The following is a 21556-nucleotide window of genomic DNA, read 5'->3' as shown; positions in this document are numbered from 1 at the left end:
AAATTATAATAATACATAACTAAGCAATAAATATTGAGAAACAGTGTTTGCTGATGGCAGCACTCAGTACCTTGAGCTCCTGCTTAACCTTGCCTTTGGTGGTTTGTAAACTGCGGTCAGGATCACAGTAGGGAATGGTTGGCACTTAGTCATTAGATATTCCAGGTCGGGAGAACAAGAGCGCGACAAGACCACTATATCTGGGCACCACAAAGAGTCTATCATGAAGAACAGACCCCCTTCTTTTGCTTTCTCCAAATCAGTAATCTCGTCTATCTTATGTATTGAGAAGCCCTCAGGTCTTTCTGATGTATCTGACATGTCCAGAGTGAGTCATGTTTCCGTGAAGCACAGAACGCACCAATTCCTTATTTTCCTCTGATATGCAATCTTGCCCTTAGTTTTTCAGTCTTGTTCTCCAGCAACTGTACATTGGCTAACAAGATACTGGGTCAAGGAAGTTTAAACATCATACCCCAGTGTTTTAGTCTGGTTTGGAGTGCTCCTCTTCTCCCTCTCTTTCAGCCATGGCAATGTACCATCATCTGCTTAAAGGTGCTGTCCTGCATGCTTGAAAGTTAAAATCTGCCGAATCCTTCAGAAGATTGTGAATTGGTAACTTGTTAAGGTTCAGAAGTACTTAAAGGTATTTAAAGGCTGCAGCTTACAATGAGAGTAGTTCAGAAGAAGAATATTTAGAAGTTTTGTAAGCTGCCTGCAACATGTCAAGTTTCACCAGAGCTATCTTAGATCAACTAATTGTGCTAAGCACCATACCACCGTGTGCCCGATGTACAAGTTTATCAATGTTTCAGAATGCGGAGTATTTCCTATTGTTTTTAAGAAATGCCACTGTTGAACTTCAAGAAGCCCACAGTTGTGGAATAATACATATGGAAAGGTTAAGTTTTGTGTGAATATTGTCAGGTAGTAGTAAAATGTACCTTTGTGCTGGAGATGATATAATGAACAGAAGAATACAGATCCAAATCTGTTGAGAATGAATCCTAAGAAGATAGAAAAGTTCAAGGAAGTGTAAAACTTGAGAGCAGAGAGGTAACACGAGGAAATCTGCAGATGCAGGAAATTCAAATAACACACACAAAATGCTGGTGGAACACAGCAGGCCAGGCAGCATTTATAAGGAGAAGCACTGTCGACGTTTCGGGCATCGCCAGTGCTTCTCCTTATAGATGCTGCCTGGCCTGCTGTGTTCCACCAGCATTTTGTGTGTGTTGTTGAGCAGAGAGGTTGTAATGGTTACATTAGAATCAGAGAATTAAAGGAATGGTGTCTACTGCATAAATATTTTTTCCTTTATTGTGTTCAAGACCAAAAGCAATGGTCTTCCTGGGCTCAGCGTACAGATGCAACCATAAGGAATGCACACCAGCATCTTTTACTGTCTTGCGTATTTAAGAATGTTTGGCTTGTCACTGAACATTCTAACAGGCTTATACAGATATACTGTTGGAAGTACATTGGATGCATCATGGTCCAGTATGGCAATTTATTCAGCATGGACCTGCTGGGTTGATGGGCCATTTCTGTGCTGTATGACCATGACAATAATAAATGCAATGAGCATATGAGAAATTTTCTTGCTCATGAAATAAGGTAAATTTTAAACTTGCCAGCACTGAATGCACCTCTAGAAATTGGTTTACAATTATCACAAGTACCGCGATATTTGGTTTTGCATTCCATCTGTACAGATCATTGCAAACATAAGTACAACAAGGTGGTGTAAAGGGAAAAGCACAATAGAATACAGAATCTAATTACTGTTACAGAGGAAGTGCAGTGCAGGAAGACAAATAAGGTGCAAGGATCAAAATATGATAAATTCAGATAAACTTTTCAAAGTTCAAAGTAAAGTTTTTTTGTATTATCAGAATGCAATCATGACACCATATAGAACCCTGAGATTATTTTTCTTGCATACTCAGCAAATATAGAACGGTAACTATAAACAAAATCAATGAACAACAAACTGCAAATGCAATTATAAATAAATAGCATTAAATGACAAGCATGAAATAACAAGACAAAGAGTCCTTAAAGTGAGGTGCACCAGAAGTAGAATGAGTGGCCTTATCCCCTTTTCTTCAATCAGTTCCTTGGTCTTATTGACATTGAATGAGAGGTCATTATTATTACACCACTCAGCCAAATTTTCAATCTCCCTCCTGATTCATCACCACCTTTAATACAGCCCACAACAGTGGTGTCATCAGCAAACTTGTATGTGGTGTTGGGGCTGTACTTAGCCACAGTCATAGGTGTAAAGTGAGTAGAGCAGGGGGCTAAGTACACATCCCTGCGGTGCTCCTGTCCTGATGGAGATTGTGGAGGAGATATTTTTGCCAATCTAAACTGACTGGGGTCTGCAAGTGAGGAAATCCTGGATCCAGTTGCACAAGGGAATATTGAGGCCCAGGTCTTGGAATTTATTGATTAGTTTTGAGGGGATGATGGTATTGAATGCTGAGCTGTAGTCGATAAAGAGCATCCTGATGTATGCATCTTTGCTCTCCAGATGTTCCAAGGTTGTTTGAACAGCCAATGAGATAGCATCTGCTGTAGAACTGTCGCTTCGGTGGCAAATTGGAGCGGATCCAAGTCACCACTGGACAGGAGCTGATACGCTTCAACACCCGCCTCGCAAAACATTTCATCACTGTGGTTGTAAGTACCTCTGGGTGAAAGTCATTGAGGCAGGTTACCATGCTCTTCTTGGGCATCTGTATGATTGAAACCTGCTTGAAGCAGCTGGGTACCACACAATGCCAGAACGAGAGGATATCCGTGAGCACATCAGCACAGGTCTTCAGTACTCGCCCAGGTTCTCTGTCTGGACTAGATACTTTCCTTGGATTTACTCTCCTGAAGATAGCCGGCACGTCATGCTCAGCTTTTGAAAATCTACGTAAGGTCACGGGAAATGCAAGTTAAGGGAAAGGCTAGATCAAAAGGGAAGAAACTTACAGTACTGGGCAAAAATATCATAGGCACATATACATAGCTAGGGTGCCTAAGACTTTCATAGTACAGTAGTAATTTTATGTATTGCGCTGTACCACTGTTGCAAAAACTAATTCATGACATATGTGAGTGATGATAAACTTAATTCTGATATGGGTCTGTATTGTGGACTGAGAGTGGGAAGGGGGCAGGGAGAAGGGATTCATGGTTGTGAAAAGGGAAAGGGAGAGAGGAGGGATTGGGAAGCACCAGAAAGGCATTCTGTAATGATCAATAAAGCAATTGTTTGGAATCAATTGATCTTGCCTGTTGTCTCAGGGCTGGGTATGTGTGCACCCGCCCCACTCTAGAGGGTGGTACTCCTTCTCTGCCACCTATCCCACATCCCCGACCTGGCACTCCACCTTTGCTGTTCCCAAACTACCTTGCTCCCGCCAGATTTACAAACTCACACTTTGCTCCACAATTGACAATTACAGTACTGTGCATAAGCCTTAGACATCCTTGCTATATATATGTGCCTAAGACTTTTGCACAGTACTGTAATTGATAATGTGGAGAGAATATCGAGGTTGATCATGCTGGTTGCTTTACCATGACAATGAGAGGAGTGGACAGAATCTATGGAGGGAAGCCTAATTTTCATGATGTGCTGAGCTGTGACCACAACTCTCTGCAGGCTTTTGCAGTCATGGTCAGAGCAGTTGTCCTGTGAAGTAGTGATGCATCCAGAGAAGACGCTTTCTATGGTGCATTGCTAATTATTGATGAGGGTAAATTTCCCTAGCCTTCTGAGGAAGTACAACCATTGGTGAGCTTTCTTTTTTGTGGCATCACTGGTTGGACCATGACAGATGATGTTCACAACAAGTAACCCTGACTCCTCAATGAGGACCCGAGTGTCTTCTCCCAACTTCGCTTTCCTGAAGTCTACAATCAACTCCTTGGTCTCACTGAGGTTGAGCACAAGGTTGTTTTTGCAACACCACTCAAGCAGCTGACCATTGCCATCTGAAATTTTGCCAACATCATCAGTGAACTTACTGCTGGCATTTGTGCTACATACACTTAGCCACATAGTCATGAGAGTAGAACACTGGGCTAAACACTCTTAATCATAAATAAAGTTTTTCTTGTAGCACAACCAGTGTCACTTGAAAATTTAATGCTATGGAACTGCTTTATTTGAACTAGCAAGGAGCAAGCATCTATCTGTTACTTGAAATATTTTTAGGATGTGGTACTGAACCATCAGTTTGGTATCTTTGGACTGCACCATAAAATAGTGGTTATCAGAACACTATTACAGTGCCAGGAAACCAGGTTCAATTCCGCCACCGTCTGTAGGGAGTTTGTACATCTTCCCGCTGACCCTGTGGGTCTTTTCTGGATTTTCCATTTTCCTCACAAATTCCAAGTCATAAAGGTTGTGGGCATGTTCTGTTGACGCGGGACACATGGCAACACTTGCAGGCTGCCCCCAGCACATCTCCGGACTGTGTTGGTCATTGACACAAACAACGCACTTCACTGTATGTTTCAATGTACAGGTTTCCCCTGCTATCCAAAAGTAGAGCATTCCAATGAAACCTTTCGTAAGCCGAAATGGTGTAAAGTGAAGAAGCAATTACCATTAATTTATATGGGAAAAATTTTTGAGCGTTCCCAGACCCAAAAAATAACCTACCAAATCATACCAAATAGCACATAAAAACTAAAATAACACTAACATACAGTAAAAGCAGGAATGATATGATAAATACATAGCTATATAATGTAGAAATAATACAGTGTAGTTTCACTTACCAGAATTGGGAAAATTCGGCCAAAGACGGATTTGTAGAAAAAAAATTGGCATGTACACGCATGCGCACACACATGCCCGTGTAAGGCTTCACGGTCATGGAAGGCTTTCTCGGGGTAAACACAAGTTTAAAGCGGGTGCCTTTTTTCATAAAAGCGGAAATTCTCTTCAGATTTCTTTCGGTTAGCAAAAACAGGTACTAATGTAGGTCTTTCGTAAAAGCAAAGTGACATAAAGTGAACTTTCGTAAAGTGGGGGCACCTGTATACGTGACAAAGAAAGCTAATCTTTATGTTTTGTTTTGACACTAGATGGCAGTAGTAAATCTCCTTTATCTCTATCATTACATAGAAACATAGAAAACCTACAGCACAATAAAGGCCCTTTCACCCACAAAGTTGTGCCAAACATGTCCCTACCTTAGAAATTACTAGGCCACCACTGTTGCCGGCAGCCCATTCCATGCACTTACCGCTCTCTGAGTAAAAAACTTACCCCTGACATCTCCTCTGTACCTACTCCCCAGCACCTTAAACCTATGCCCTCTTGTGGCAACCATTTCAGCCCTGGGAAAAAGCCTCTGACAATCCACACTATTACCTTTTGAAAGTTGAAATTAGGAGTTCATTTTCCTAGAGAGAGTGCAATGATTGCAAATTATTAACTCCTGTTTCTCAAGACCCCATACTCCAACATTGCTTCAAAAGATTTCAGTGTTGCAATCAACTTCAGGACTGAAAGACAAATTGTCGTGCAGAGTAATGTGGAAATAGTGAAGACAATTTAAAATTATAGTGAATTGTGACTTGTTCATATTTCAATTTAAAACTATTCACTAATCCATTAACTTTAACATGGATGTGTTCTATTTACCACTTACTGTTTTAGCTCCATTTTGAATTGATAGGACCATAAGATATACGAGCAGTATTAGGCCATTTGGCCCATGGAGTCTGTCACCATTTCATTATGGCTTATCCATTTCTCTCTCAGACTTAATCTGCTTTCTCCCTGAAACCATTCTTGCCTTGATTAATCAAGAATCTATCAATCTCTGCCTTAAATATACTCAATGACTTGGTCACCGCAGCTGCCTATGGCCCATCTTCCATTGCTTGTTTTGGTGTTAGCCTTATACAGAAGCGAAAGAGCCTCGCCAGGAATCTTTGCTACCTAACAATCTGCAAAGAGTATCTTTATGTTGTTTAAAGAATTAAGCCCTTCAGCATCCTGAGTCTCACCTAATATTTAGATAAATTATTACTAATCTGTATCTTAACTGCATTGATCTTGATATCCTTGCCAAACAAAATAATTATCTCAGTTTTGAAATGTTCAAATGACTAGCTTAAGAGATGATGGCAAAGTTGGCAGAATATATACGAGTCCTCATTTGGGGGGGGGGGGGATGGTTGGCAGTGGATAGAGTGAGCAGCTTCCAACTCCTAGTAGTGAACATCACCAGTAGCCTGTCATGGTCCAACCATGGTGATGCCACCTCCAAGAAAGCTCTCTGGTGGTTGTACTTCTTCAGAAGGCTAGAGAAATTTGGCATGTCCCCATTGACCCTCCTCAAATTTTATCAATGCAGTATAGAAAGCATTTTATCTGGATGTATCATGGCTTGGTATGACAACTGCTCTGATTGTGACTGCAAAAAAACTACAGAGTTGTGGTACAGCTCAGCACATCATGAAAATTAGGCTTCCCGTAATGGATTCTGTCCACACTAATCATGGCCATGGTAAAGCAGCCAGCATAATCAAGGACCTCTTACAACCCTGACATTCTTTCTTCACCTCTTTAAAGAATGATTTGCAGATAACTTCCACTCTTCGTGTCATGACCAGAGATCATCCACTTCTAATTTTAAGGCATTGTTGTGTTCAGATTTTTTTTTAATCTGCCCTTTAGTTCTCTTAATTACCCACTTTGAAATCCCACATTGAAGGGGATGCGGATCAGAATCAGGTTTATTTTCAAGGAGATAATGTATATTGTGAAATTTGTTGTTTTGGGACAGTACAGACTAGTATACAACATGTACTGTAAATTATAAGAATTATAGAAAAATAAATCAGTAGTCCAAAAGAGTAAAAATTATGAGGTAGTAGTCCTCATGAATTCACTGTCCATTCAGAAACCTGATGACGGAGGGAAAGAATCTTTACCTATGAGGTTGAGTGTGTATCTTCAGCCTCCTGATGGTAGCAATGAGAAGAGGCATGTCCTAGGAGGTGGGGATTCTTAATCTAGTCTATTTAACTTGTCCACATAATTTGATTTTCTCTAGTGGGCAAGTCAAGGACCAGAGGGCACAGCCTCAATACAGAGATGTCCCTTTAGAACAGAAATGAGGAATTTCTTTAGCCAGAGGTGGTGAATCTTTAGAATTCATTGCCACAGACAGCAGTGGAGGCCAAGACATTGGGTATACTTAAAGAGGAGGTTGATATGTTAGTAAGGGTGTCAAAGGTTATGGGGAGATGGAGGGAGAATGGGGTTGAGAGAAATAATAGATCAGCCATGATGGAGTGGCAGATCTGACTTGATGGGTTAATTCTACTTTTTTGTCTTATGGTCTTAGACCTTTGTCTCCATTAAGATCTTTTTTATATTTATGTTTCCCAAGGTTAGTATATTGTCAAGGTGTAATGAAATTCCTTGATTATGCAAAGTCCAGGACGAAACCATATACTTAATGGTAATGAATACAGCAATGAATTCAAAACATCCAAATGGTGCAAAAAATTGTAGTGTGAGAACAGAACAACGGAAAGATAGCATTCTCAATTGATCCTTTTGTTCCTTACAGGGTCTTAGATTTGAGGTGGTGCCTTCATGGTTTAAGGAGAATCTTGACAAGTCTACTTTCAAAACACCCTATGATTATGCAAAAGAAACTGCAAAGCAGAAAGCCCTTGAGGTGGCAACAAGAATGCACTTGGTGAGTATTTAAGCAGTCAATTCATCAGCTTTTTAGCGTTTCACTTAAATGGTGTAGGAGATGTTCTTAATGGGGTTCTTGAGTTATTTCATTAGGAAGTTAAGAGATAAATGCTTCCAAATAAACGATAAAGAAACTAGTGAAATCGCAGAGAAAAATGTTCAAAACTTTGTAGTACATTTATTATCAAAGATTGTGAAGGTCACCATATCTATTTTCCTATTTATTTTCTTGCAGGTGTTTACAGTAGAACAAGGTAATCCAATAGCTTCAATGAAAACCTACACACATGCACCCATGCATCCACCCAATAGGCACAAGAAAGCAAACCGCAAATACAACAATAATAAATAAATATTGCTCTTTCTCTGTGGTTCTCAACCTAGGTTCCATGGACCCCTTGGTTAATGGTAGGGATCCTTAACCTAAAAAGTTTGGGAACCCATGCTCTATCTGATTGAGTGTATTCAGTTAGTTGGCTCTACTCAAAGTGGCCATCTGTTGAAGCGTTACTAAGAAAAATGACGAAATGTAAGATAGCAAATCTGTGTGATAAACATCTTAGAAAGAGCAAAATGGCAAGCTAAAAATATTCAAACAATGTCTGAGAACTTCAAAATATAAACTAAATACTTCAGTTAAATATTCATATTTTCCATGGAGTGGCACATTACATTTTGTGTGTGTTACTTTGGATTTCCAGCATCCGCAGAATCTCTTGTGTTTTGATATGCTGCTGCACTGCAGAGCCTCTTCGAGGTATCCCTACCCTGAAGAAGTTGAAATATTCTCTCTGATGGAAGTTTAGTGAGATCCTCTCTCATTGCTTCGCCTCGCTGGTCTCTGCTGCTCTCCAACTATTCAACCAGGTGCTCCCCCTTCTCATTCCAGCTTCTTTTGCCTTCAGTTTTTGTCTCGATAAAGAGCCTCGACCTGAAACATTTACTCTATACAGTTGGCCCTCCTTATCCGCGGATTCCACATGTGCAAATTCAACCAACCGTGGATTGCAAAAACCCGGAAGTGCTCTTCCAGCACTTGTTGTTCGAGCATGTACAGACTATTTTCTTGTCATTATTCCCTAAACAATGCAGTATAACAACCATTTTACATAGCATTTACATTGTATTAGGTATTATAAGTAATCTAGAGATGATTTAAAGTATACGGGAGGATGTGCATGGATTATCGTCCATCAGGATTGAAAAAAATCGGAAGTTCACTTACTAAGTAAGTTGGAACAGGTACATCTGGTATTATTTAGCATCAGTTAGTCAAACGTTTGTCTTAGTATATAGTATATATTTTACCTTTCTATGCGTATAAAACACTTAAGAACGTATGTTTCAGCGCATGGCTTGGGAACGGAAGTTCTCGGGACTCGGGACAGATTGCTCCCGAGGGCGCTGTCCACCGTGCCGGATTGATGTGAGGATCAAAAACCGAAAACCCCAAAACCCAATAATTAAACCACTGTGTTGCTTAGTAATAATTGTAGCTTTCATTGGGGCAGAGCCTTTCTCACTTTATCCTTTAAAATTGTTCCGATCGTTGACCGACGTAGCCTAACACTTTTCCAATGACCGATGGTGTTTCACCTCTTTCTGATCACTTTATTATTTCCACTTTATTTTCAATTGTGATAGTGATTATTCTCGTGAACAGAAACACTGCGCATTCAGAGCTCTGGCGCCATAATGTCCACTGCACTGAGATAGGTTAAATAAGGTCTGGGGTTCCGCTGGGTCCTAAGGTCCACTGGATTAAGACAGGTTGCATAAGGGACTTGAGCATCCGTGAATTTTGATATCCGCGAGGGGTCCTGGAACCAATTCCCCGTGGATAAGGAGGGCTGACTGTGTTCTTTTCCAAAGATGCTGCCTGACCCTCCAGTATTTTGTGTGTGTTACTCGACAAATGAATATGTGCTTTCTAGGTTAAACCAACATCACTTTGTGACAAATCTTAAATAATCCATATAATTATGTCTATACTTACTTCAGTGCATATTGCTCTTCAAACTAACAGTGCTGATTTTGGCACCCGTTCTGTATTTCACGTAAACCAGTATGCTACCACAAGCTGCTCAAAAGTGACTAAGTGAAATTTCTTGATTATCGAAAGGACACAGAATTCTGGAACCAACAAAGCCACAAGATAAAGCAATGAAGTTTCACCTAAGTACAGTTTAAATTTATTTTCTATACCAGTACTTTCAAAATGTTGCTGTTTTTTCCTTCCTCTTGGTTAATGGCTTCTCCTTCAGCTTAGCTGGGAGTGCTTGTGGCCCTATTCATTTTCCTTCTTTTCTCTGAGCCCTTTTTGCCTTTCCCAGGGAAAGGTTCATTTTGTCTTTGCCCTCCATTTCCCCCAGCCTTTACGTTCACCAAAACATCTCTGGAACAGATCACCCCATCTCTTTCCCTTCTGATAATGCTGATGAAAATTGGTCATAACTCAAGTCCACATTCTGTGTGGATTGGAAATAACATTGATATCTCACTGACAATCAACGCTGCTGCACCTCAGGAATGTGTGCTTAGGCCAATGCTCCACTCTGTGGCTAGGCACAGCTCAAATGTCATCTATAAATTTGCTGATGTAACAACTATTGATGGCAGAATCTCAGATGGAGCTAAGAGAGTGTACAGGAGTGAGATATACCAGCTAGTTGAGTGGTGTTGCAGCAACAACCCTGCACTTAATGTCAGTAAGACCAAAGAACTGATTGTGGACTTCAGAAAGAATAAGACGGGGGAATATACAGCAGTCCTCATAGAGGGATCAGAAGTGGAAAGAGTGAGCAATTTCAAGTTCCTAGATGTCAATATCTCTGAGGACCTAACCTGGACCCAACATATTGATGCAGCTATAAAGAAGACAAGACGGCGGCTATTTTTCATTTTGAGATTGAGGAGAATTGGTATATCACCAAAGACTGGCAAATTTTTACAGATGTACTATGGAGAACATTGTAACTGTCTGCATCAATGTCTGGTGTGGGGGGAGGGGTGGCTGCTGCATTGGATTGAAATAAACTGCGGAGAGTTGTAAAGTTAGTCAGCTCCATCGTGGACACTATTCTCCGTAGTACTCAGGACATTTTCAAGGAGCGATGCCTCAAAAAGGCGGCATCCTTCATTAAAGATCGCAATCACTCAGGTCATGCCTTGTTTTTGTTGCTGCTGTTGGTCAGAAAGAACTACAGTCTACAAATCAGTCAATCTGAATGAAATAAGGAAAGTGGAAGTAGACAAACCAATTGTTGTTCTTGCTATCTGCATGAAGAAGATGGAGATGGTCATTTTGTGAGACTGTCCTTGCAGCACCCTTCCTCTTCCAATTTTGTGAACGCTGATGAACTGATTCTTGCTGTGGGATAATCTGAACAGAGCAATTGAATGTGGACACAAGGAGTTTCAGCTATTAACCTGCTAAATCTGAGACCATTCTCAGACTATTTATTATCTATCCCGGCAGGCCTGCTGGAGAAGCAACCTGTAATCTCTTTAGACTCAGTGTCTGGGTCACCTAGTTTGGCTGGTTTGAACCAGTTGGAGTTGAAAGAAACAAAGGCACGAGGCTGGTGGTCAGAGACCATAGAATAATGCTGGACTGGAGCCCATTTGAAGGTGACCCAGGTAGGTCGGGTGACCTTGAGCCAATGGAATGGAGATGCATTAGATGTACTCTTGAGGAGCACCATATGAGTCAGGAGCTTCAAATACAAGACAACGATAATTCTCCTGAGACCAACGATCGTGGATGAGAAGGGGCCTATGGACAAGTGAGATTGGGACCACAGGGAATGCCTGGCAGCATAGTCTCCTCTCCCAGGTCTCTTCATTGACTGTTCGTGAAGGGTCAGGGAATCCTAGTGGCTGTGGACACATGTAGTTAGCTTGCAAACCCACATGCTTTTTAGTTGAGACAATAAAGGTTACTTGTTGGTACATACAGATACTCTGTGTGCCTCTCTGATCATTATTGCTAAGGGGTATATCCATCAGGGAGGAGGTACAGAAGCCTGAAGGCACACACTTGACAATTCAGGAACAGCTTCTTCCACTATGCCATCAGATTTCTGAATGGACCTTGAACGCATGAGAACTACCTCACTAACTTTTAATTTCTATTTTTGCACTACTTATTTAACTTAACTATTATATCTTACTTTTCCTGGTGATCACTCATCAATTTGGATTCAGAATCAGGTTATATATATGTATATAGAAAGTGCCTTGAAAAAGTATTCAGCTCCCACAATTAACTTTCCTCAGGTGCAATATACAGGTATTACCTTAACAACTCATCCAATTTGTTGATGCAGAAAATTGGAGGATCATTTATTTTCAATGAATTCATAAGAATTAATGCCCCCTCTTTCAGTAAGGTCCAACAGTATGGTAGATTTTCAATGGACTAAACCAAAAGCGAGCATTCAATGCAAGTCGGGGAAATGATAATAGAGAAGCACAAATCTGAGGAAGGATACAAGTCCATCTCAAAGGCACTGAACATAGCTTGAAGCTCAGTGCAGTCCATCATAAAAAAGTGGAATAAGTATGAATCCACAGCCACACTGCCTAAGTCAGGCCATCCCTCTATACTTTGTCACTGGAGAAGAAGGGCAATTTTAAGAGAGGCAACTGTGACACCATCCGCTGTTCTGAGTGAGCTACAGAAGTCTTTGTTTGCAACTGGAGATGAAGTTCATGGCTCCAAAATCTCTTATGGCTTTTGCAGAAAAAGGGTATTTGTGGAAGTGTGGCAAGGAAGAAACTCTGGCTGAAAAAGACATATTCTTGCCTTTAAGGACTTGGCAAAGTGTCATTTAGAAGATACTGTAAAGATGTGGGAGAAGTCTTGTAGTCGGATGAGACTAAGTTGGAACCTTGTGGCCTCAACACAAAGTGGTACATGTGGTGTAAATCTAATACTGTGCATCAGCCAAATAACACCATCCCTAGTTTAAAGTATGGTGGAGATAGGTAGCATCATGCTATGGGGATGCTTTTCAGCAGCAGGGACTCAAAATCTGGTCAGGATTTATGGAAAGATGAATGCTGCTAAATACAGAATGATCCTGGATAAAAACTTGCTAGTCTCTGCCAGAAAGCTTAAACTGGGGAGGAAGTTAGTCTTTCAGCAGGACAGTGACACAAAGCATGCTACCAGAGCAACCATGGAGTAGCTTCAAATGAAGAAAATTGAAGTCCTTGGGTGGCTCAGTCAGAGTTCTGACCTTAACCCAATCAAACATCTCTGGCAAGACCTCAAGATTTCTGTCCTTAAGGACATAAGAAATAGGAGCAGGAGTAGGCCATCTGGCCCATTAAGCCTGGTCCACCATTCAATAAGATCATGGCTGATCTGACCATGGACTCATCTCCACCTACCTGCCTTTTCCCTTAATTCCCCTACTATGCGATAATCTATCCAACCTTGTCTTAAATATATTTACTCAGATAGCCTCCACTGCTTCATTGGGCAGAGATTCACCATTCTTTGCAAAAAGCAGTTCCTCCTCATCTCCATCCTAAATTTACTCCCCCGAATCTTGAAGCTATGTCCCCTAATTCTCGTATCACCTACCAGTAGAAACAACATAAGATGTCCTCTCATCTTTCTGAATTCCAGTGAGTACAGTCCCAGGCGACTCAATCTCTCCTTATAGTCTAAACCCCTCATCTCTGGAATCAAACTGCTGAATCTCCTTTGCACCACCTCCAAAGCCAGTATATAATTCCTCAAGTATGGAGTCCAGAATTGCATGCAGTACTGCAGATGCAGCCTCACCAGTACTCTATACAGCTGCAGCATAACCTCCCTGCTGTCTTATTCAATCCCTCTAGCAATGAAGGAAAATATTCCATTTGCCTTCTTGAGAGCCTGCTGAACCTGTAAACCAACCTTCTGCAGTTCATGTACAAGTGGTCCCAAGTTCTTCTGCACGGCAGCATGCTGCAGTCTTTTACTATTTAAATAATAATCTGATCTTCCATTTATCCTGACAAAGTAGATGACCTCACATTTACCAGCATTGTACTGCATCTGCCAGACCCTTGCCCACTCACTTAACCTATCTATATCTCTCTGTAGACTCTCTATTGTCTACACAATTTGCTTTTCCTCTCAATTTAGTGTCATCAGCCAACTTAGATACATTAGACATAGTTCCCTCTTCCTATTCATTAATGTATATCGTGAACAGGTGTGGGCCCAGCACCGATTCCTGCACCACACCACTCACCACTGATTGCCAACCAAAGAAACACCCATGTATGACTGCCAATCCTCAACTAACTTGGTACAACTTGAGTAATTTTGTAAGGAGGAATGGGCAAATCTTGCTCCGTCACATTGTACAAAAGACTGCTGGCTGTAATAGCTGTAAAGGTGTTTCAACTAAGTACTGAGCAAAGCGGGATGAATACTTTTGACCTGCTGACATTTCAGTTTTTGAAATTTTAGTTTTTCGTACTTTATAATTTTCCTTGTTTTTTTGGGCTCTGCTGTTAAAAAAGAAGCATGTGATTCACAAAAAAACATTCTCAGTTAAATTGATCAAAATCTTTGCATACTATTAGGTGAAGGGTGCGGGGAATGATCTTTCAAGGGCTAGCAGCAGCTGTCAGGTCTCTGGCACTGTGATCAACTAAGGCTCAAACGGAAAGGGTACATAGGAGTTGTGATATTATGTTGCAGTTGCATAAATCATTGGCTGCCATTGGAGTACTGTGTACAGTTTTGGTCGCCCTGTTACAGGAAGGATGTGGTTAAACTGGAAAAGTGCAAAGAAGATTTATGAAGATGTTGGCAGGACCATGGGCCTGAGTTATAGGGAGAGGTTTGCTTAGGCTAGGCTGGAATGAAAACATAAGGCATAGGAACAAAACTAAACCTTTTGACCTTTCAAGTCTATTCTGCCATTCAATCATGGCTGACTTACTAACCTTCTTAACCATCCATACACACACAGTGCCTTGTCCCTATTCTCTCACCTTCACCCTATGAACCTTAACACTGTTACTAGTCAAAAGCCTATTAACCTCCACCTTAAATGACTTTGCCATCACAGCTGTCTGTGGCAATGAATTCCACAGATTCATGACCCTCTGGCTAAAGGAATTCCTCCTCATCTCTGTTCTAAAGGGACGTCCTTCTTTTCTGACGTAATGCCCTCTAGTCCTGGACTTTCCCAGTATTTCCATATCCTCTCCACATCCACGCTATCCAGGCCTTACAATATTTGGTATGTTTCAGTGAGATTCCCCACCCCCTCATTCTTCTAAGCTCTAGTAAATACAGGCCCAGAACTATCAAATATTCCTCGTACATTAACTTTTTCATTCACGGGATCATTCTCATTAGCCTCTGGACCCTCTCCAATGGCAGCACATCCTTTCTTAGACATAGGGCCCAAACATGCTCACAATACTCCAGATGTGGTCTGACCAGCACCTTGTAACATCTCAGCATTAATCTGTGCTTATAGATTCTCGTCCTCTGAAATGAATGCTAACATTACATTTGACTTCCTTGCTACTGTAACACCCTGTGAAAGGTTTCACTGCTAATGCAATGGTCTTTCTGTAGAAGCAGTGCTTGGGTTATGGTTGGAAATGATGGGTACTTTGGAATGTGCACCGTCTGATGAGGGGAGTGTGTTTTTGTTCTGTGTGGCTGACACCGAAGGGATCTGGGCCTTTTCTTCGGCGGAGGATGGAGGGAGAAGATGCCAGCATGGAGAGGTCATAGACATCAGAAAGGAGTGGATTGGAGTGGGGCCGAGAGTTGACGAAGCCCGGGGAAATCGATGGAGGACCAATGGAAGGGAAACCATGAGCTCCAACTTGTGCACATTAGACTGTTTCATTAAAGTGGGCCCGTTTCTTTTTGTTTTACTTTACTAACCCTTTAGTCAAATTAAGAGTTATAAAGCTAAATCGTTTAATTGCATATGGTGTACTGTCTGTTATTTTGTGGTACTGATTTGTAACGGGAACAAATCACGCAGCATCCACACAAACAAGAGGTTTTGCACCTCAGATTTCAGGTCTGGCGGGGCCAGAGATGGTCTTCCCTTGACTAACGCCGCTGACCGAACCTGAGGGTTACACTACTAACTCAGCCTACAAGTTAACCTCGAGGGACACAAACACCAGAAAGTCTGCAGATGCTGGAAATCTAAAGCAACACACACTACTGGAGGAACTCAGCAGGTCAGGCAGCATCCATAGAAAAGAGTAAACAATTGATGTACTGGGCGGAGACCCTTCATCAGGACGGGGGAAAAAGTCAGAGTAAGAAGGTGGGGGAGGGGAGGAAGAAGTACAGTGTGATAGGTGAAACTGGGAGGGGGTAAGAGGATGAAGTACAAAGCTGGGAAGTTAATTAGTGAAAGAGATAAAGGGCTGGAGAAGGGGGAATCTGATTGAAGAGGACAGAACACCATGGAAGAAAGGAAAGGGGGAGGAGCACTAGAGGGAAGTGATGAGCAGGTAAGGAGATATGGTGAGAGAGGGAGACAGGAATGGGGAATAGTGAAGGAGATGAACAGGGGAAGATGCTATTACCAAAATTTTGAGAAATAGATATTCATGCCATCAGGTTGGAAGCTACCCAGACAGAATATAAGGTGTGACTCCTCCAACCTGAGAGTGGCCTCATTGTGGCAGTAGAGGAGGCCATGGACTGACATACAATAGTGTTATTTAAGAAGTACTTGGAGGGGTACATGGACTGGGGGACTTGAGGGATATGTGCCTAACATGGGAAATTGGGGCTAGCTGGGTAGGCAACATGGATGACCTGGACTAGTTGGACCAAAGGACCTGTATCAGTGAGATTGCTCTGTGACTCTATAATCTGAAACTCTTTCCACATAGCTGCTGCCTGACCTACAGATATCTCCATCATTTTCTGATTTTGGCTAAGATTAGAACACCGACTTCAACTTAACTGCTATCAAGGGCATGTATACAGGAAGTTGCCGGAAAGTGGCCAGAGATATCACAAAGGATCCCACCCACCCTGCTTACGGAATGTTTGCCCCAGTCCCGTCAAGTTCAAGTTCAAGTTTAATTGACATTAACCATACACGAATACCCGTGAATACAGCCAATTGAAGTAGCATTACTCTGGGGCCAAGGTGCAAAGCACAGTATCAGCAGTCATACACAACACAAGGCACATCTAGCACATATAAGATATCATTAAAATACAGTCGCACAAAAAAGACATAGTCCAAGACCCAGAGTCCATGAGCTTGCAGCAGTCTGCAATCAAATACAATACTGCTTGTTTTCTGCCGAGCAAACACATTTGGGGTGGGGGGGGTGGGCAGCATCGGCTGCAGCTTGTAGACCGTGCTACCCTGCCTCCGGTGAAGCACTCTGACGTCATCAGGGAAGAGGGTACACAGCATTCACGCCAGGACCATCAGACTCAAAAACTAGCTTTTCCCAAGCCATGAGGTTGAACCACACCTTCACCCATTAACCCACTCCACCACAACTATGTTCACATCACCTTATGTTCATACAATGGGTCTGTATTGCGTTCTTTAGGCTTACATGCTCCTCATTACGCGGCTGGCATGTAGGTGCAGCAATGAAGGTTGTGTTCAGGGCTTCCTTCATCGTATCATTAGCTTCCTCTCGGTTTTCACTACTGCCAGTCATGCAAGTCCAGGGTGGAGACTCAGGAATGCCGTCACACTGAGATGTATAAGAACTCTTTATTGCTGCTTCCGAAGCAATTTTGTTTGACCAGTCAGGTTTTTTAGCCCTGAGCTGAACCCCTGAATCTGGAACCTACCAAGAGCCAAAGCATAAATCCCTGACTCTAGCAGACATAGAACTCTGGTTCATTGAGGCATGCAAGCCTCCAAACCACGACAAGGCTGTGGTCCTCTTGGAGGTTCCTATGCTTATTATGTGTTTTTGATGCTGTATAGGATCTGGAGTAACAATCATTTTGTTCTTTACGCTAGTGTACTGAAATGTAAAAATAAACAACCTTGAATCTTGAATTGTCCGTCTGGCAATCTGCAATATAGCTTCATTTGTTGGCTTTTGCTGCATCCAAGTACTATTTCTTTAAAAACTGCATCAAAAATCTATTTATTCCAAAATATGTTTAGTAAAATTTCACTTCCATATTCTTCAATCTTGACCTCTTCAATTTTGTACAGGAAGAAAGGCAGTAAGAGTGTCTCCATTTTATTTTTCCAACAGAAACACTTCAAGATTCCAGACATCGTCATTGGCGCAGACACTGTTGTGGTAAGCTTACATAGAAAACATGGCCTGAAAAATATCTCTGAAGAGTAGATAGGTCATTTCAATTCTTATAGTTCCATTCCAAAGTAAATACCCAGCATCAGTATTGGAAGAATTATGATTTAATTATTGTAATAGTAGAAACAGTTGCTGCATTCCTTTTACTTAAACTGTTTGATGATTATTGAAGGAAAAATACGGATAAGGATTAATTTAATTTATTTATTTTTCAAATCTTCTGCCAAAGAAATTAAACGGTGGATAGATAATAATATAGTGGTTACTGCATTGCTTTATAGCGCCAGCTAAGATCAGGGTTTTGACTTCCACACTGTCTGTAATGCCAAAAGCAGAACTTCCCGGTGGTCCAACATTTTAATTCCGATTCCCATTCCCATTTCATCATGTTGGTCCACGATGAGGCTGCCCTCAACATGGAGGAGCAATACCTTATATTCCATCTAAGTAGCCTCCAACTTTGATAGCATGAATATCAATTTCTCCTTCTGGTAAAATACATACCTACTCCTTCCCTCTTCTATTCCCCATTCTGGCTTGTTACCTCTTCACACCTACCTATCACCTCCCACTGGGTCCCTTTCTCCTTCCTTTTCCCCTGTGATCCACTCTCCTTTCCAATCAGATTCCTTCCTTTCCAGCCCTTTACCTTTCCTATACACCTGGCGTCACCTAGCCCCTCCTCCTCCCCCCACCTTTCTATTCTGGTATCTTCCCCCTTTGTTTCCAGTCCTGAAGAAGTGTCTTGGCCCAAAACATTGACTGTTTGTCCATTTTCATGGATGCTGCTTGATCTGCTGAGTTCCCCAGCGTTTTATATGTGGTGCTTTGGATTTCCAGCATCTACAGAATTTCTTGTGTTTGTAATATAAATGATATTGATTGAATGGATAAACTCCATCCCCAGTCACTTGTGTTTTCTTTACTGTCTGTAGTCAAATTATAAATATTTTTCTGCATTAGTGTGAAAAAATGAGTCATGAAGCGTCAACTGAACATATCCCTCTACAGCTGTTGCTTGGCCTGCTGAGTTCCTCCAGATACTATGGTAGTGTAGTAACTAGCACAGCACTTTACAGTCCCAGCGATCTGGGTTCAATTCCAGCTGCTGCCTGTGAGGAATTTGTGCATTTCACATTCTCCCCGTGACTGTGTGGGTTTTCTCTGGGTGCTCTGGTTTTCTCCCACAGTCCAAAGATGTGGTAGGTTAATTAGTCATTGTAAATGGGCCTGTGATTAGGCTAGGATTAAATTGGGCTTGCTGGGCGGTGAGGCTCGAAGGGCCGGAAGGGCCTGTTGCATGCTTTATCTTAATAAATAAATAATTTTCTCTCTCTCCAGATTCCAGTTTCTGCAGTCACTTGATTTGTGAATGTGATCTTTCTCAGAGTTTATAATTAGTTTGATTGGAGATGTGATTTCAATCTTTATATTCACTTTTTTTCAGTGTATTCATGGTGAAATTCTCGAGAAACCCACAAATAAGCAAGTTGCATACAATATGCTATCGAAGTAAGTTTCTTTTCTGCTTGAAGATAGGAGATTAATTTGTATTTCTGTGACATTGATGTATCTCAAGGTGATTTGTATGTGCAAACATGGCAGGCCAAATGAGGTGAAAAAAATAACCAGTCAGGCGATAAAACAAGTTTTTTGTTGCTTTTGATTTCCAGATAGTTTAAAATTAGCCAAACAAAAAGACAGTATATTTTTGTAACTATTACATATGCGCAGAACAAGTACAGCAACAAAGTTGTATGGTAAAACAATTCTTACTGAAGCATGTTAGGAACAGTAGATACAGCGACAAAACTGGGCCCGATGAGACAAAAGCATATGCACTCGATTGCCTGTGCGAAAAAGATGGAGGGAGCCCTCCACACATAGGAGGCCAAATCGATTCACTGCATGATCAAACTGCCATAAGCGCATTTGCCACATTTTCACAATCGTTTTGAAAGGGTTTGTCAATTGTAATGGAGATTATAAAGGGGCAGATAAAGAGAGAACAAAATTCTAAAATGAATCAGAATAAATGGTTGTCGGTGTAGGTTGGCAAAGAGGTGGATTTCAGTTAAAGAGATTGGTTGATCTGAAAAGGGTTTTAACAAGGTGATGAGATATTGATGAGGGTAGGGCAGTGGATGTTGTTTATATGGATTTTAGTAAGACCCTGATGGGAGTCTAATCCAGAAGATTAAAGTGTGTGGGGTCTAAGGTGAATTGGCTGTTTGGATTTAGAATTATGATTATGTTGCAACTTTATAAAGCTCTGGTTCGACCACATCTGGAGTATTGCATACTATTCTGGTCGCCCCGTGATAGGAAGGATGTGGAGGCTTTGGAGAGGGTACAGAAGAGGTTTACCAGGATGCTGCCTGGTGTAGACGGCATGTGCTATCACGAGAGGCTGGATAAACTTGGGTTGTTTTCCTTGGAGCACCAGAGGCTGAGGGGAGATCTGATAGACGTTTACAAGATTATGAGAGGCATTGATTGAGTGGAAGGTGAGTATCTGTTTCTCAGGGTTGGAATGTCTAATGCCAGAGAGAATGCAATGAAGGTGAGAGGGGGAATGTTCAAGGGGGATGTGAGGGATAAGGTTTTTACTCGGAGAGTAGTGGATGAGTGGAATGCGCTGCCTGGTATGGTGGTAGAGGCAAGTACATTAAGGGCTTTTAAAAGATGTTTGGAAATGCACATGGATGTAAGGAAGATGGAAGGACATGGACATGGTGTAGATACGAGGGAATAGTGATTGGGTGTTTTGATTAGCTTTTTAGCTAGTTTGGCACAACATTGTGGGCTGAATGGCCTATTCCTGTGCTGCAGTGTTCTATGATTTATAAGTGATCTGCTTTTGAGAATGTTAGAGACTGCCCAGCAAGACTTGGGTTTGATCATGCCTTTATCTACAAAGGTTTGGTTGAGGCCTTCATTAACAGAAGGATTCAAAGATTTGAATTACATGTATTATCAAAGTATGTATAAATTATACAACCTTGAGATTTGCTTTGAGGTGAGAATGGATTTTTCAATGGTGTCATTTGATGTGTATGGATACACAATATGCAAAACAAGCTTTTCTCTGTAGTTTGGTACATGTGACAGTAATAATAAAGTACATCCAAGTGGATTATCTTTTGATTGGATGTAGATTTAAAAGCTCAGATGTGACTTAACTAGAGTGACGAATTATCAACCTGAAATAGTGACCAGAATGGATCATATAAGTATGCCATATGTAATTTTAGAAAGATCTTAAAAATGTTGGCTTTGTCTTTCCCAATGATTAAAGGAAAGATCATTGATCAACCTTAATTACCGTATACATTTACATGGATAAGGTATTTGCTGTGCTGTGGTGGCCACATACAACTTTTTGGGCTGGCATGGTAACCTATTGGTTAGCACAACAATATACGGTACAGTAGACCTGAATTCAATTCTTACCACTGCCTTTAGGGAGTTTGTACATTCTCCCCATGACCGTGTGGGTTTCCTCTAGGTGCTTTG

General features: G+C 41.4%; 1 protein-coding gene across 5 annotated transcripts in view; it reads left to right on the top strand.

The window, feature by feature from the left end:
- The window catches only part of asmtl (acetylserotonin O-methyltransferase-like), a 78667-nt gene that overhangs the window by 14460 nt on the left and 42651 nt on the right, over positions 1 to 21556 (top strand). For 4 of the 5 annotated variants that reach the window (XM_073044189.1, XM_073044188.1, XM_073044191.1 and 1 more), the window contains 3 exons: positions 7605 to 7736; positions 17978 to 18025; positions 19488 to 19552. In XM_073044189.1, coding sequence (XP_072900290.1) covers positions 7605 to 7736; positions 17978 to 18025; positions 19488 to 19552 — 245 coding nt within the window. Of the gene's footprint in view, positions 1 to 2539; positions 2689 to 7604; positions 7737 to 17977; positions 18026 to 19487; positions 19553 to 21556 lie in introns of all 5 variants that reach the window. The other variant, XM_073044192.1, reaches the window with a different exon arrangement.

Source organism: Hemitrygon akajei, chromosome 4 (genome assembly GCF_048418815.1).
Source record: "Hemitrygon akajei chromosome 4, sHemAka1.3, whole genome shotgun sequence".
Taxonomy (NCBI): Eukaryota; Metazoa; Chordata; class Chondrichthyes; order Myliobatiformes; family Dasyatidae; genus Hemitrygon; species Hemitrygon akajei.
This window is presented reverse-complemented; position numbering and strand designations above follow the sequence as displayed.